The 17,252-nt window shown below is 41.1% G+C and overlaps 2 protein-coding genes across 2 annotated transcripts; one reads left to right on the forward strand and one right to left on the reverse strand.

Moving 5' to 3' along the window:
* Positions 1 to 509: 509 nt before the first annotated feature.
* moto (minamoto) lies at positions 510 to 6,382 on the reverse strand. Its single transcript, XM_063904720.1, has 8 exons — positions 6,291 to 6,382; positions 5,910 to 6,010; positions 3,813 to 3,958; positions 3,419 to 3,523; positions 1,761 to 3,222; positions 1,286 to 1,420; positions 832 to 1,003; positions 510 to 755 (listed from the first exon to the last, which is right to left on the reverse strand). The coding sequence occupies exons 2-8, from the start codon at positions 5,988 to 5,990 to the stop codon at positions 565 to 567; spliced, it is 2,292 nt and encodes a 763-aa protein (XP_063760790.1). The 5' UTR covers positions 5,991 to 6,010; positions 6,291 to 6,382; the 3' UTR covers positions 510 to 564.
* Positions 6,383 to 7,706: 1,324 nt separating this feature from the next.
* On the forward strand, positions 7,707 to 10,172 carry fzd2 (frizzled class receptor 2). The gene has a single exon (XM_063904917.1). The coding sequence runs from the start codon at positions 7,902 to 7,904 to the stop codon at positions 9,537 to 9,539; it is 1,638 nt and encodes a 545-aa protein (XP_063760987.1). The 5' UTR covers positions 7,707 to 7,901; the 3' UTR covers positions 9,540 to 10,172.
* The last annotated feature ends 7,080 nt before the right edge of the window (positions 10,173 to 17,252 follow it).

The raw sequence follows: 17,252 nt of genomic DNA on the forward strand, positions 1-17,252 counted from the left end.
ATTCCTTTGGGAAAACATTTTTATAATTTAGCATGCTTATATTTAACTAATTAAATGGATTGCGTCTTCAAAGACATAACAGAATTCTGTTTAACTTAACATTTCACTGATGGGATTATTGTTTTGTAGGTTTGTTATGGAAAATGTGATTATACATTTAAATTTAAAACATTGAACCTTGCTTTAAATACACTATTTTCTGATTACACCATGTTGAGGCACGGTTGCCCTTATGGTTCAATTATTGCATGCGATAACCTAGAACGTAGCTTCTAATACATTTAAATAAATTATTATTAACAATGAAGAATTCACTGAAATCTTCTTCATAAATAGTATCTTTAAATACATCAGTGATAGAGCAAGATTCACGTTAATTTGGAACTGACACTAACAGTGCAGCCATCATTAAGCTTCAAACTGCTCATTTCACATTCTGCAGTGATCACTGTTGCAGGTAAAATGTCACTATCCCCCAGTTGTCTTTGGGAATATTATAATCAGGGCAATTGGAGTGATTATAATTTAATCGTGACCTTTAACTCAAGCTTGATGCCTGCTAAATTACACCTTAAAAGAGTATCCCTCAAACGGAGAGGGGCCCCTCTCTCTGTGCGTCGCCTGCTTGTTGACCTCGGGGTCCGGACTCTTGATAGCTTTCGGGAGCGTCAGCTGGAGAGCGAACCACAGGGCGGTACGGATCGTCCTGGTTGCGGCAGCCAGGTCTTTCAGTGTGATGACTAACAGTATGGTGTCTATGAAAAAAGCAGTAAGTAAGTAGCAGCAGCTTCTGAGAGGGGAACATATGCTTACTGATGCAATATAACTTACCACGTTCCTCTTTGAAATGATCTCTCTGCTGCTGGTGTTTGCTGGCCAGCTCCTCCTTGCGTCTAGCCTGGGTGTTGCAGATGGCCATATGATGCCTGCTCAGGGCGGTGTGGATGTCCATGTGGAGTGGAGTGTTGCACAGAAACTCTATCCTATACAGGAGGCTTACCACCTGCAACACACCGACATAATCAACACTTTTCCCCATCGATTAGAAATACACTTCTTAATGTGACATCCTCTCACACAATAAGCCATCACATGACCATTTTACCGCAGAGAAAAATTATTTCAACAAAAATGCTTTATAAAAGTTGTGTGTGGGTATGGCATTAATACAGAGCTAAATCTAAACAAATGTTAACAAATCCCACCTTACAAACCTAACAAGGCTGCTGCGACAGAAATCACCTGTAGATGGCAGTATGGAAGCAATTCATTTAGGAGGTCTCACCCTTGCTTGTTCTCTCATCTGATTAACAATGAGGAGGTCGACTCTTGTGGGATTTGGTGGAGTTTTGGGGAGGTTAGGGCTGACTGCTGCTGCTGTCCTTTTACCAAGAAATGTCTTGGTAATAATGACCTCAGTCTGGAGAAAGAAATTAAGCAAAAAACATGTTAGAACAAGACAACGTTGCGCAACAGCAGTATTGAAGCAGTCACAATATACAGCTTTTTTTAAATATACGGAAAAAATTAAGACCACTGCCGTATTATTATCATAGTTTCTCTTGTTAAATTATTTATAGGTATATCTTTCAGTTAAATGATTTAAAAAAATGTTTTATTGTATTCTATAAACTACTAATATTTCTCTGTGTTGGAATTCAACAGACAGCTGCCACAAATCTAGTCTGTTCATTTTTTCCAGAGCTGTATATTAAGAAACATTAGTATTATAGACACAAAATCTGATTTCAAAAGCATACCCTCTTTCTTTCTCGCTCCAAAGACTTCCACTGCTCATAACACTCGTCCAGGTAGAAGTAAAGCTGGTTCATCACCATTGACGTTGTAGGGGCAGAGGCCATGCCATGATAAGTGTTATCTCCCATGCAGGTCAACATGTCACTGACATAGGAGTTGAAAACAGCAGACTCTGACATTCTGTCACCCACATTCATGGCCGTCACACCGTGACCATAGGGCAGTGTGGATTTGGGGCTGAAGTGAGAGGCATTAATGGGAACGCTGGAGTATCTTCTGGGGTCATTCACAGGATACAAGGGAGGCCTGAGCTGCTGTGTATTCCCTCCCCTCACCATGCCATTTTCTCCATTAAATCTCCGAGACGGCATGCTCCCCAGGTGATCAAGGCTTATATTATGTGAGTGGGCCTGCTTCCTATCCCCCCCTATCATATTAGTGGAGAAGCCTTTACCTACAAAGCCAGACATGTGCATCCTCTTGTCTTCTCTCTGCATCTGTGGCTTGCTGTGCATCAGGCCCTGCTGGAAGTGATGCTTTGAATACTGGTTCATGCTCATGGGGAGTGACGTGTTCTCTTTTTGCATGGTCATGTTGCTTTGGTTTGAAGATTCAGAGAAAGGCATCGAGGGCTGGTAGTACTGGGTGTTCTGTGGGCTGAAACAAGGTGCATCTTGACAGGCATTACGCTCAATTGTTTGTTTCCTCACTTCTCCATTTCTTTCCATGTGCTGTGTCCCAAATGCTCCCACCAGCTGCTTTTGACTCTGCATTGCAGGATGACTTTGTGTTAACATTGCAGGACCGGATATTTTCCATTGTTCAGCCACGTTGTCTTCATGCTGCATGCCCGCTGACTGCCTGTGAATGTTTGTAAAGTCTCCACGACATAAGCCATCATGCTCACCAGCCATTAAGGACTGAAAATTGCTGATCAGTTGGTGAATGTCTGGTGTCCCATACTGCTCATTACTCATGGGTTTTGTGCTGCTCTGGGTGAACTGCTTTTCATAAGGAGTAAAGTATGAGTTGTTCATTTCACTTTGAGGTCTAAAGACATTACTGAGGTCAGAGTAATTGCTAGGCTTGCTATTCCCTCTGTCTTTCTCAGCTGGCATGTCATCATATCCGCTTAGTTGTACCTGTGACAGGTAGCTGTTTCCTGCGTTGGGGATTGATAGACCTGGTGGCAGTTTCTGAGGATGTGGGACGCAGTTCTTTTGGTCTCCTTTAGGCAAATTAAAAAGCCATTGTTGATTGGTGGAATGGCCATTGGACTGTTGATAAATCTCCTCACCATCTCTGCTAACTGATTTTACCTGTGCTTTACCCAAAGCCTCACAGGATACAAAGTTTGGAGGAAAGGTGGGGTGTTGTTGCGCTTTACCCTCTGATTGAACATACTGAGGCAGTTCTTCACTCAATGTCTTTGGAGACCAGACAGGGTTACATGTAGGTAGAATCCTAAAGAAAGAATCATATGTTTATATATAAAGAACTATGAAAACATATATAACTAACTATATTCATTACATTTGTTTAACAATTTTAGTTTCTTTTTAGTAGATGTTATGATATGTATATGTTCAATAGTCATAAATCACACAATAGCAGTTGTAAGACCAACCTTACAATTTGAAAACCTTAAACCTTGACATACCCTGCAGTGAAGTAGCTGTATTGTGAGTCTTCTTCATCCAAAATATTTGACACTAGGCCCTGTAGATCATTCTCCCCGTCACAGTCAGTTGTGTAACTGGGTATCCTGCAAAGCAAAGAGTAAGTGGGCCTAGATTTGTGCTATAACTTTTCATAGTCATAGTCAAAAGCATTTATTTAACAGTGATACTTAAAATTATTTTCCTTCCACAATATGACTCGCACGCACTATATTTTTCTAACTCTGACAATGAGAATAAAATGGCTATTCAAAATTGGGGGAATTGACTGATTTTAAATAAATGTCTGATATGGCGGTATCCCTAACCAATACTTCAAGAAAGTGCACAGATGAATAATAACAAACTCCAACCTGAACATATAAAACAGAATACCTGCTGTTCTGGGCACAGCTGATGAGGCTATAGGGATCAAATGCATTTTGAGACCAGAGCGTGTCAGCTGCTGTTTTCTGATCCTGAGGTGAAACGAAGGGCAAGGCCTCACTACCGTTCTCTTCACCAACTTTATTCAAACAGGTCTAAAAAAGAGAGAAACATGGTTTTTCCAGGGGTAGACATTAAGGTAAAAAGCCAGTGGATTTTCAGTTATAGCCTACTGTAGTCTGATTTAACCAAAGTCATTATGTAAACATCAGAACATTATCCTACATTGCTGTTTACTCAACTACATTTATTTTTTACCTTTAGATACTTTGCAGATTTGGATTAATAATGTGAAATATATTTAACACTTGAATAAGACTATAGTTACACCTGCAGTAAATGCACAAGCTACCCTGCAGTATACAGTAATACAAACTAGCTGCACCTTTACCAGCTGTGATAACACTTTAATGCATCAATAATTATAATCAAAACTTATCATTTATATTATTCTGAGAAGGGCCAATTTGCATACTGAGTACTTTAACTTTTAGTACTTTAAGTTCATTCTGATGCCAACACTTTTGTACTTTTACATAATCACCTATATATTGAAGCCAACTCCAACGACTACCTTTCCTTTCTCTCGCTCTTTTTCTCATACTAATTTCCTTTGAACTATTCCAGTGGTTTTTTTGTATTTGAAACTAGTTTTTGCCCGGCGTTTGGTCGGTTACCGTTACCGGCGGTTTTAAAAACAGATTTGTGCCACGTCTGAAGTGAACATGGGCGGCAGCGCGGAAGCGGACGTGCACGGGAGCCTGCTCGCTGACATCCGCCTCATTAACGCAACATTCACACGGCTCCGTTCTGTTAATGCTTGCCGGAGGGCCTATCTGGCGCTTGGGGTTAACGCGACCGACAAATCAATCACATTAAACTACCGCCTAGCTCGGGACACTCAAACAAGAAACCCCGCTTTCTAGCGCTGGATTATTGCAAAAAAATGGATTCATATGATGATTTATGGCATTAATGTCTATGGCGCTATTTTAAGCAACATGCCATGCTAGCTTAATATACTGGATATGTCTGCTAGCTGTCCATTCAATGTTAAAATGAAGTACACTGGCTATAAACTCCACAAACAGGCGAATACCAGTTTTACCCACTGTCTCTGCCACCTCCCTCCATGCCTGGTTCCTCCTGTTTGTGGTCTTACAAAACCGGGTGATTCCCTACAGTTATTATCATTTGTTCATCCATTTCTTGGTAAATGGGGAAATTAGTCGAGCTATGGCTCTCCCCGCATTTTTACATACACGCGATTTGATTGGCTGGCGCATCCGTCAACGCTTGAAAAGTTGAACTTTTCTCAACTTTCGACGCCAGCAACCGAGCCGACGCGACGGAACCACAATGCAGTTCGGCGACGCTTGACGTCACCCCATTCAAAATGAATGGGGAGGTCCGTCAAGCGTTAACGGAACAGAACCGTGTGTACCGGCCGTAAACGCTGTAGGGTTTTCCAAAAGTTAATCAACGAAACGATTTCACAAAATACCAATACCACCATAAAATAACTAATATTTTTACTTGGGCAAGTGCAAAGTACGTTCAACTGCCCCCGGTTGTCTAAATAGCGCTTCCAGACCAGCTGGCCATTTATAATCAGGGCCCTCGTTAATCAATCTGAAGCTCACGTAAAAATATGTATTACTTCTGTATTCTTCCTTGCACATTAGCAGTTTGATACTAATTATAAAACTCATTGTAGGTGTCATAAAAACCTCAGAATATATACGAATACGGTTTACAAATAAAACTTTAAAAAGCTCAAATTATTAGTTTATTCATCATTTAATCGATATTGATCTATATTATATATTATATATATATATATATAATATATAGACAAGTGAACGTTAAAGGATCAAAGGCCTGATCCTCTACCGGAGTATAGTAGGCCTAGAAACACGTGTAAAGTGTAGGATAACTTAACATCATTCCACAGTTTCACAACATTTATTTCCCTATTATAAACTCTCAACATAGGTGTAAGGCTACCGCAAATGTCAAAGTTGAGTCCTTAAAGTGATATCTTACCTGATTCTGGTATGAAGGAAAAAGTGAATTTGGAAATCTGCTCTGATGCTCATCAAACGCCATTCTGAACTCCCTTGACATTTTTTAACTTAACTTCTTGACTGGCCAGGGAAAACACAAGATACTCGTTAATATTTTATTTGCCCAGATGAAACAGAAAAAAATGAGGGTCAACTAAAACCATTAGTTTCTATTTCAGAGAAAACAAATTAACTTCGCCGTATAAGGTGATTAAGCTAGCAGGCTCTCCATGCTAGCTTGGCTAACTTGAACTCAACTTTCGCTCGTATTAAAATGCTTAACTACCGTTTAAATGTTGTTAACGCCGCTAAAACAGTCAACGGGAACCAAGTAAAATACAGGATTAATTTAACTGCGTACATTTAGTAACGGTCAACTTTCGGCGTTTAACAGTTCGGATCAGTGGCCGTAAATAACCTCCCAGTGCTCGTGCCAAATGTCTAATGCCCAAGGTTCGGATGTTACCCTCGTGACCTAAACGCACATTGGCTGAGCCTGACGAATTCTGTTTTTCATCCAATCATAATCCAGCAGGAGATCCGAGCGCATAGCAACAGGTAGTATCCCACCTTCACCCACATCTGAAGGCATTGTGTAGTGGCATTTTGACACAGGTTGTCGATTAGTCTATGGTTATTATGCACACCAAGAGTTCATCTATTTTAACACAACCAATCTATACGTTTCCAGTAAATAATATATCCAATAAACATAAAATAATATTAGGAATGATAATCAGAATACCTTTATTCGTCGAGGGGAAATTTCCATTTGTTACAGCAAGAAGCTATTAAGATAGCTTAGTATTAATTAAGAATCATACAATACACATCCACTACCACTAACAATTGTGAGATATAGCAAAAGGTGAAAGTATGAAAGGTGTAATTATATATTGCACAGTTGTTTACGATGTGTATTAAAACAATGTTATTCGGTATATGTACAACAGGGGTGTCATAAACCAGAATTGCATTTTTGGAAACTACTGTATAGCCTACATTAATGTCGGTGTAATAGTGTAATTAAACACTATTAACACATTTGAACATTTATAAATGAAACATTTCATCAATGTTGTACTTGCACATACAGTCATGCATAAAATGATTAAAGCTTCCACCTCCTCCTCTTCCTCCTCCTCCTCCTCCTCCTCCTCCTCCTCCTCCTCCTCCTCCCATGAGCATATTGCATTAAGGGAAACTTGAAAGTCTGGTTGGGCCACGCAATCAGCTGTGGAATCAAGCTCGAGAATATGATATAAAAATACAACCATGACACAAGCGACATTACTTTCAAAATACAAGCACACGTTTTAAACAAGTTAAATAACATTGCCTTTATAGAAATGTATGATATCGAGTGAAGAATATGGAAATGATGCGAACTGTGTACGATTGTATTCTTTGTGTTTATGAAAAATAATATAGTGATACCATTATTTTAAAAGAAGAATATAATATCAATGCCATCAATTTCTTAATGAGTATGATGATTAAATCAATATATCCTGTAATGTATAGTAGAAATACAATATGTATGTGGTTGAGGAATGCAATTAAAAAACATATTAATAATAACAAAAATTACAATAAGAACAATAATCGTATGTAATTGTGTATTGTCTATAAGCATTATTTGTCCTTTGCTGATACAATTTCTTAACATCCTACAAGTCAATTTCGCCTTTTACGATTTTATTTTGAAAGTTTTCACCGGAGGTTATGTTGCTTAGTATGGCTGCCTTGATGGTGTGGAGAGATCGGAGTTGTGGAAAAGAAAAAAGTAAGCCAACAGTGATCAAACCGGAGACCAGGCACCCGGATAGCGTTGTACAGGTCTAAACCACAGAGTTTTCACTTGTTTAAGTTACTCTCGCCGAAAAACTGCTTGCAGAACGTATGCTAGGACACTAACCAGCTCACGCCAAGTTAAACTGGTTAAAATAGCTGTTTTATAATTTTTTTGAAGATGTTTTTTTGCAAGACCTGGTCCGTTGCACTCCTACTGCCTCTGCTGATATCAGCCCAGTATCAAGGGGACAACGGAATAGTCGTCCCGGAGCACGGATTTTGTCAGCCGATTTCCATACCTCTGTGCACGGACATAGCCTATAACCAAACCATCATGCCAAATCTAGTGGGACATTACAACCAGGAGGAAGCAGGGCTCGAGGTGCACCAGTTTTACCCTCTTGTGAAGGTACAATGTTCACCGGAGCTGAAATTCTTCCTCTGCTCCATGTATGCTCCTGTGTGCACGGTTTTGGAGAAAGCCATTCCTCCCTGCAGGTCAATCTGCGAGAGAGCCAAGCAGGGCTGCGAGGCCCTCATGAACAAATTTGGCTTTCAGTGGCCCGAGCGCCTGCGCTGCGAAAACTTCCCCGTGCTGGGAGACGGACAGATCTGTGTGGGCCAAAACGATTCCTCCTCCGCTACCCTACCACCTCCGACTGCTGTCTCGGGAACCCACGACGTCACCATGGACCCTGGACATGACAGGCCTTTTCGTTGCCCATCTGTTCTCAAAGTACCACCATATTTGAATTATAAGTTTTTAAAGGAGAATGACTGTGCAGCTCCATGTGACCCCTCAAGGAGCGGTGGGTACATGTTTTTTACTGACAAAGAAATCCATTTCTCCCGCATATGGATTCTGGTCTGGTCTGTGCTTTGTTGTGCATCTACTTTATTTACAGTAACCACCTATTTAGTGGACATGCAGCGCTTCAGATACCCTGAGCGACCGATCATCTTTCTGTCTGGCTGCTACACTATGGTCTCCATAGCCTACATAGCTGGATATTTCTTGGGAAACAAAGTGGTGTGCAATGACAGCTTCACCCCAGAGGGCTATAAAACCATTGTCCAAGGCACCAAAAAGGAAGGTTGCACCATCCTCTTTATGATGCTCTACTTCTTCAGCATGGCCAGCTCTATCTGGTGGGTCATCTTGTCTCTCACCTGGTTCCTGGCAGCAGGTATGAAGTGGGGCCACGAGGCTATTGAGGCTAACTCTCAGTATTTTCACCTGGCAGCCTGGGCAGTGCCGGCAGTCAAGACCATCAGCATCCTGGCCATCGGGCAGATCGAGGGTGACGTGCTCAGCGGGGTCTGCTTCGTCAGTCTAAGCAGCCTGGACCCTCTACGAGGCTTTGTGTTGGCCCCTCTCTTCATTTATCTCTTCATCGGTACCTCTTTCCTGCTTGCTGGCTTTGTGTCACTGTTCAGGATTCGCACCATCATGAAACATGATGGTACCAAGACAGAGAAGCTGGAGCGACTGATGGTGAGGATTGGGGTGTTCAGCGTGCTCTACACCGTCCCTGCCACCATTGTTATCGCCTGCGTCTTCTACGAGCAGGCCTTCCGCTCCCACTGGGAGAGGAACTGGGTCAGCCGTAACTGCAGGGGCCTGGCCATCCCCTGCCCCATGCAGACCGGGCCCCATATGACTCCAGACTTTACTGTCTACATGATCAAGTACCTGATGACTCTGATAGTGGGCATCACCTCTGGTTTCTGGATCTGGTCTGGAAAAACTCTACAATCCTGGCATAAGTTTTACACAAGGCTGACAAATGGCAAACATGGAGAGACCACTGTGTAGAATAATGGGACATCTAAATGTTGCTGGGACTAAGTTGTGTATTATTACCTGTTTCTCATGTGATAGGTGAGTAGCACAGTGAGTAGCTACTGGTTCTTAAAGCATTTGTATTCACCTCATCTTTATAGCCACACATGCATGCCAAACTGAGGGTCAGGGGTTTGACAAAAGGGCAAGCTGGATAAACAAGGACTGAGCCTGACTGTCTGAACAAATAACAAGCATGGCTATGGATGCCATGTGCTGAAATGCTCTCCCTCCCCCTCTCTTAAAGCCACCATAAGCTCTAGGGGAGTGATGATCTAGCAGCCAAGAACACAGAGAGCGGGGAATGAGCTTTGGTTTATTCGCTCTGTAAACATTTCATGTAATTAAATGAAATTGTAAATAGTATTTGTAAAAACATGAAATTATATATTTGTATTTATAAGTAAATACTTTTCCTGTTAGTGTACCTGCTATACTTTTGCACTGTAAGAAAGCCACATACTGTAGATCCAAACATGCTCTTTTTTTTATTAACTGCTGGTTATGATTTATGTTGTTTTTGTATGGATTAAAAGAACATTTTACATAGATATCAAACAAGCTTTTCTGGTCAATACTTTTTAAATAAATAACCTGCTCAGCAAAGGATGCCGATATAATCAAATAACTATAAATCAAGATAGATTGAATTACGTGTTTTTCTTTACCTACCCTTACTTATGTTGAGTCTCCTTTAATGATTAAATGTCTTAATAACAAGTTACTTTTTTGATAAAAGAGCCATGCTGTTTTATTAAGGGGATGAGGGTTTGTGTCACTCCTGAACATCTGCTTCCTCAGACTTGCAGGGAGGGTAAAAGAGACTATTGAATTCCTAATGGAAAAAGCCCTGAGTAGCCCTCTGGGAAATAAAGAAGTGAGTTTACACTAAGAGAAATGAAGCCACCTTTTGCGTTCAATTTTTTCATCGTATTTTTTTAAATCAAGTTATCTGTCTCCTGCTAGTTCTCTTAATAGCATTTGTGAGATTCCAACCTGACAAAATAAAAACAACAAATCAGAGCCGAGGAGTTTAACGCAGCCACACTCACTGCTCGTGAACTAGGATCAAACTGCATTGGCCATTTATTGCCTCAAATTTTTTCCGAAACATATTTTGGTATACTTATTAACTGTAAAACATGAAAGTTTGCTCCGATTGCTGGGCGGTGCTTCATTTTGACTGGACTGTTAACAACATGTCATAGCATCTGTTAATGCACAACTGTCAGGATTTAGTGACAGTTTGAGAAAAAATAACAAACATGAAAAAGAATGGTTCCCATTTCCGTGTTTTGTGAGAAAGTAGTGTCAACTGATGCCAACTTGTATGAGTGCCTTCTTACACATGTACACTATCATCACCTCCAAGTGCTAAACAAAACAAGAAACCTTTTTACTTCATGTTGTCAGATGGTTAAATCAACAGAGTCATCTGGCAAGAAAACGTCTGTGCTGTTGCATTGGTGTGAAAATGTCCCTGCCTGCCTGGTGAAAGGAAAACAAGGGTGTTCAGGTTTGCTATAGTGTTACTTCTCTGGAGCCGCTGTTGCTTTGTGCCAAGTTGGAATCCCCCAAGCCATGCATGGCTGAAACTCAACCTTCTCTGCGCTGATGTCATGAAGTAGATGGGTGTGTTGGAGAAAGTTGATCCCCTTGCCTCAGAGCGAGGCTTTGGGCTAGAAGCAAGAAGTTTGACGATTGCACGCACATACAGTTGCTACCTGTGCAATCATAGTGTTACTGCTACGGTTTGGAGGGACACATTATCAATGTATAAGCCTCTTTATGTTGCAGTATAATTACTGACACATATAGCAAAGCCTTACTGTCTTTCTCATATCTCCTGTCCCGTCAGACAAGTTGATGTTTGTCTTTCTTGTATCCTTATGTGAGGTTAAATAAAGATTGGTTGTAATAACAGACAGGTGAGAGTGATTAAAGGTAGAAACAGATACTCCAAGGGGCAAAAAAACATAAATCTCCCCTCTTACACATACCCCCCCCACCCTGCCTCCACCCTCCTCCCCTCTCTCTACTCAGATAAATGGGGGGAATGCGAGTGAGTCAGTGGAGCGGTGCTGGGCCTTTGCATAGTGACAGACAGTCTCCTGTGTGCTGCTCACTTCAAAGCACCGCTGAAACCTGACTAGCTCCTTGTAAACAGTGCCGCCTGGCCCGAAGGCCCACTTCCTGCGCTTAACTCAACTTAATGGTTGGCTTGTTTGGTTTTTCACCGAAGCAGAGAAACGAAGAGCGAGAAAATGAAGCAAAGCGGCATGGGGTGGAGTGCTGCTGCAAGGGAGTGAGATTGTTTAAGGGTTTAGGGGAGGAGGGGGTTTGGAGAGCATGATGGAAAATTCACTGTTATTTGGTTGCTTTTATCTTTCTCCAAGAAAAAAAAAAAACAACAAAGAAAGGGATGCAAAGCAGAATCCAAATAAGAAGAAATTACTGTGAAATTTCCACTGAAACTTTCGATCTTAGATCATTAAAACTAAATGAAATCAGATGAAAAAGTTCTCTCAGTAGATCTTCATGTGTTCTGGCGAAGTTTTGCAAACTTTGCCTATTGGCCTTACTTGTACAGAACGAGAAATTCTGGTTATTAATGAAAACACTTTTATAAACCTTCTGTATCAAAATCCAGTTTTTCAGTGGCAGCCGTCTACCATGTTGTTGATGTCAGATCTTAAATCTTGCATGCAATTTCTTCCTGCTTGCTCGAAGGCAAGAAGGGACAAGCACAGAATGGGGGTAAGACAGGAAGAATGCTCCTGGAGTTGATATTATGGTGTCGCTCTTATAGGGAGAAGGGATAGTATGAAAGCCTTGTCATGTCAGAAAAGGATCATGTTAGCGCCAGTGTTCTTATTTTTACGGCCAAACCATTGTCTAAGTATGTGTAAACATACCATTAACTTATTTTTTGGCTGAGATTCATATAAGGCCTATGATCAGGCTTTAAAAAGACAAAAGAAAATCAAGATAGAGGGAAAGAGTAAAAAGGAAATGAAAGGAAAAATACCCAGACATGTAGTAAGCCTGTTTCTAATCAAATCTTGGCACAAACTCAAGAAGAACTCTGAAGGCTAACTCTGGATTTGTTGCAGTCATACATTATCCCAACCATAGGAGAGAAGCTGAGATTTTCCAGAGCACATTATATATCTATCTGTCTTGCTCCCCCTTGAAATCTCAACAGGAAGTTTAATATGTTCTTTCTCCGTCTATCATTGCTTTCAGAGGCAGCCACTGTGAGTGGGATGGAGCGTAACATGTTGGCAGGAGACTGAAGGTTTAAAATGTGCATTTCAGTTTCTGACTTTGATTTAGGGCCTCCAGCCGTAAATACTGGTGCTGACAGTCACCGTGAGGAGGTGTCCTGTTTTCCTCCATTTATCTTACGTCCAGTAAAATCCCCTTTTTTATTTGACAGCCTGCTTTACTCTTGTGGAGTTTAAAGCCATATATTTTTACAGAAAAACAAATGATACCACTCTAGTTTTGCTGTTGAAGAATGACATTGCTTGGTGAAAACTAAAATGACTGTTAAAAATAAATTCAACTTATGGAATTTATTTTGTGTTGATCACTTGGTCTCTTTAAGGCTTGATTAATGTCTTACAATATGTCCAACTAAATCACTAAACACAGCCTCTTGTACCTTATTTCTTAAATAAAAAGCCATATGTTGACCTTGCAGTAGTGAACAAAAGCAATGAAAATAGTGGAAAGAAGTTTAGCATACAGAACTTCCATAGAAAACTTCCATATGTGGCCACCATTTTTGTCTGGGATTGTATTGCTCATAAGTGCAGGGATCACTCACTTCTTCCTTTGACAAGAAAACAAACACATTTATAGACTAACAGTGATACAAGGAGAGTTTTTTTTGCCCCCCTCTGGCCTTCAGGGCGAGGGTGCACTGTATCAGGGTAAACGTGAGGGAGTGCCTCAGAGCCTCTCCAGCTGCTGAGCGGAGAGGTGCCGACAGCTGCGTGACAGATATTTTGGGAGCCTGCAGCACGCCTGGGATAATAATGGGCTTGATTGGGAGGAGTGTGTGTGAAGGGAAGGGAATGGTTAATGTCTATTCAGATACCACAGTGTGTACACAAACCATGCCACTCTCATAAACCTTGGTTGTTGTTGCAAGTAGCAAATGACAACACAAGGAGGAATGATGTTTTAAGCTACTGTGTCATTTGTTGCTTAATTTTTACATTTCTTAATATTGGATGATGTTTTATTGAGTTGCACATTTTGTCCTGAGCAGGCATAGAAACTACACTTACCTGTTTACACATATTATCAGAGTATAATGTCTAAGAACCACATACCGGTATATTGGTATGCCAATCTCTTGAGCCTCCTGTTTAAAAGTTTGTATCTTCAAAATCTGAGTTGTTAGATATTATTTTGGCTTCTGAACAAAGCAACTTTTTGATCTGTAATTGTCATAAGGTTGAAGTAAAACGTTGCAATTTCTTGAGACAATAATGGGCCAATGGGAGTTTTGTTCCTATGCAGCCAGTGTTAATAGCGAGTCTAGAAAGTCACATAATTCAACAGCTGTGCAAGTAATCACTGAGCTTTAAATTGATGAGTCAATCAACCCCCTGCTGTTACATTACAAGGCAGTAAAATCATTATTAGTGGCCCACTACTGCCAAGATGCAGCATTTTAAACACCTGCATCTCCAGGTAAACAAGGTGTGTTAAACGTCGCCCTAATGCAGTCTGTGAATAGTGGCTCTCCCGTGGGCCCCCTGGAGGCCTCAGGCTTTGACGATGACTTACTGAGTCGGCTCCTCTCTGGCGAGCGCCGGCCCCCCTGCTTTAATGGAGGCGCTCTTAACAGCACTTTCTGAGGAATTTACAGCCCTGGCCCCGACCGACTCCCGTCCAGGAGAGAGAGCGGAGCACACTGCAGCCTTGTCCCAACAGAGCCAGCAGTGGAAATGTACAGCTTCAGGCAAGGTGGCAGCACGGCTCCTGTGTGAGCATGTGTGTGCCCATTTGTCCCCTTATATCTGTGTGTGTGTGTGTGTGTGTGTGTGTGTGTGTGTGTGTGTGTGTGTGTGTGTGTGTGTGTGTGTGTGTGTGTGTGTGTGTGTGTGTGTGTGTGTGTGTGTGTGTGTGTGTGTGTGTGTGTGTGTTCACTTGGCTGCATGTGCTTTCTGCGCTTTTGCTCATGAGTGTAAATCTAAGTGAATGAGTGAGCGGTTAAAGGAGGGCTCCAGTTCTGTAGGTTCTCTCTGTAATTTCCCTCTCTGCACGGCGTAATCACTTCCATGTGGGCCCTCACCGACAGCAGTGGTGGAGGGGCCTCATTGCAAAGGTGGGAGTTAAACACAGCAACTCATACAGGCTCAAAAATGCTCACTTTTCACTGATGTAACAGAAGGCCAGAAGATTTTATTTTTACTTGAGTTACTTCATTCTTCATTCCTGTGTTTCAACAGAACATAGCGTATCAAAACACAAATGCATGATGTCTCAGACTTTTGGAATACAATAAATCCCTCAGTTTGTCGAACAGGAAAGCCAGTATGCCTGACCTATGCTTGTTAGTGTCCAAAAAATTAATTCTGGTGAATTTTCCTTTGCATCCTGTGTTTTTTTGGTGGCTCCAATTCACATGTGTAGCTGTCAGCCCCAAGGACTTCTGGGCCAGACAGTCACGGTCAATGTGTGAAGCCAACAGAGCGGAAACCAACAGGCCCTCAGCACAACAGGGTCGACATTTGCTCTTTTAGCCGCATGAAAGTGATACTATAAAAAGGTACAAGAAACTGATTGGAGAGATGGTATTTTAGTAAAGTCATAAAATGTAGAGACGCAGACTGATCTCGGAAGTTAACATTTGGAGTTTCAAACACTTAATTCAAAGATCCTATTACAGTGATAGCTAATGTTAATATTGTTATTATAAAGGACACCCCCTGCTATTTCGGATCATACTGCTACAATGCATGCTTATCAAGTCGACCATGCAAACACAACATGATGAAACGTTCCCTGCAGTATTTAACCAGTTATTTGGTGTTCTGCAAGTTGTGATCTTCCATAAAACTATGAATAATGAGTTTAAGTTTGACAGTGTAATATTTTCCAAAAGAAGGAATTTTGCAGAAACACTTTCGCCAAAATAATGAGAGTAGGTACAGTCAGCAGGGCTCTCGGGACTGCAACCTGAGGCAATACATGACTTTCTGTCCTGTCAGCCTACGAGCTGCTGAGGGAGAAGTCAGGGGTCACCGGTCAGCTTAAGTGTTACATTTTTTCACGGCGCCTTGAATGCTTCATAATATTCCTGCTGAAGAGTTGCATGTGTATGTGAATTGCTTTATAAAGTTAGCATGGCATGTCAATTCTTCAAGCCACAACTCTGTTAGTTGTGAAGGCGTGAGAAGAAAATGTTGGTGCAGTTGGTCAGAGATGTTCACGATCAGAGCTTTAACTTAGGCAACAGCAGCATGACAAGTGAAAGTCATTCCTTCAACTTACTGTCACTTAAGCACAAAATCAAAATATTAGCATGAAATATGAAAAGGTGAAGTGATTTCACATAAGGGGGGGCTGTGTCCTATCTAAGCATCAGGTGTGATCATGTGACCTCTTGATGGGGTTTCTGACCTCTTGAGTAATAGACTAGTCACATTCTACTACTTTTCAAGTTTCAAGGTTTCAAGGTTTTATTGGTCCTATGCACAGCCTATACAATGCATATGTTGGCAATGAAAATCTTATATCCCACGCTCCTCCAACAACTCAGCATACATGGTGCAAATAAGATAAATAAAATAGTGCAAAAAGAAAGAAGAATATTTACAATACTGATATGGTAACGATGACATGAAGCTTTAACATTTGTCACAGAGGGGAAGGGTGGAAGTGTTAAAGTGCTGTATTAGGTTCCCTTCAAAGTTGTTTTGTGCGCTGGAAATTCTTTAAAATGTTAGCAATAAGTGTTTGCTAAACAAGGGCATGACAGGATGTTGCTGTAAAGATTGATGGTATGCTAGGTTTGTAGTCTGTTATGAAGCCTCAACATATATTTAAAATGGTGCAGGTAATGAAATATAACATATGACCTATGCGAAAAAGCTTTTACAAAGTAAACAGAGATTATTGGAACACTCTTGCAATACAGAATTGATTAAATACAGTTACCTTGCTGCATTGAAAGAGTGGAAATATAAGGAAGAAACATTATGGGCTGCAGCTTACATGTACGTATTTGTCCTCCAGGTGGAGCCAGTGTCCTTATACTGATGGTGTGAACGGCTGACTACTGCAGCAAACACAGTGGAGAGGAGTCATTGCAAACATCCTTTGCAGTTTTAGATCCTTATTTTTGTGGACATTAGGAGTACTTGTTTAACCCTTTGATTGCCACATTTTACTGCCTGCCTTTTACTGGAGAACTGACTCAACCTGAATGTAACATTAGCATGTGTCTGACGGAATTACATGGTGTTTGCTTCATGACCTTTAAGGTTTGTCTTGATTTAAGAGACCAATCATTTGCTATAACACCCTACGTTTATGTGAATAAGGAGATGTAAACGGAAAAAGTTTGTATGTGCAACAACTTCCTCATACAGTTCAAAAAACGACCGTTTCCTTTACCGGTTAGAAGTAATGGTCTGCTTGGCCCAATACATCTTACTTCCTAAT

The sequence above is a fragment of the Eleginops maclovinus genome, chromosome 16 (assembly GCF_036324505.1).
Source record: "Eleginops maclovinus isolate JMC-PN-2008 ecotype Puerto Natales chromosome 16, JC_Emac_rtc_rv5, whole genome shotgun sequence".
Lineage (NCBI taxonomy): Eukaryota > Metazoa > Chordata > Actinopteri > Perciformes > Eleginopidae > Eleginops > Eleginops maclovinus.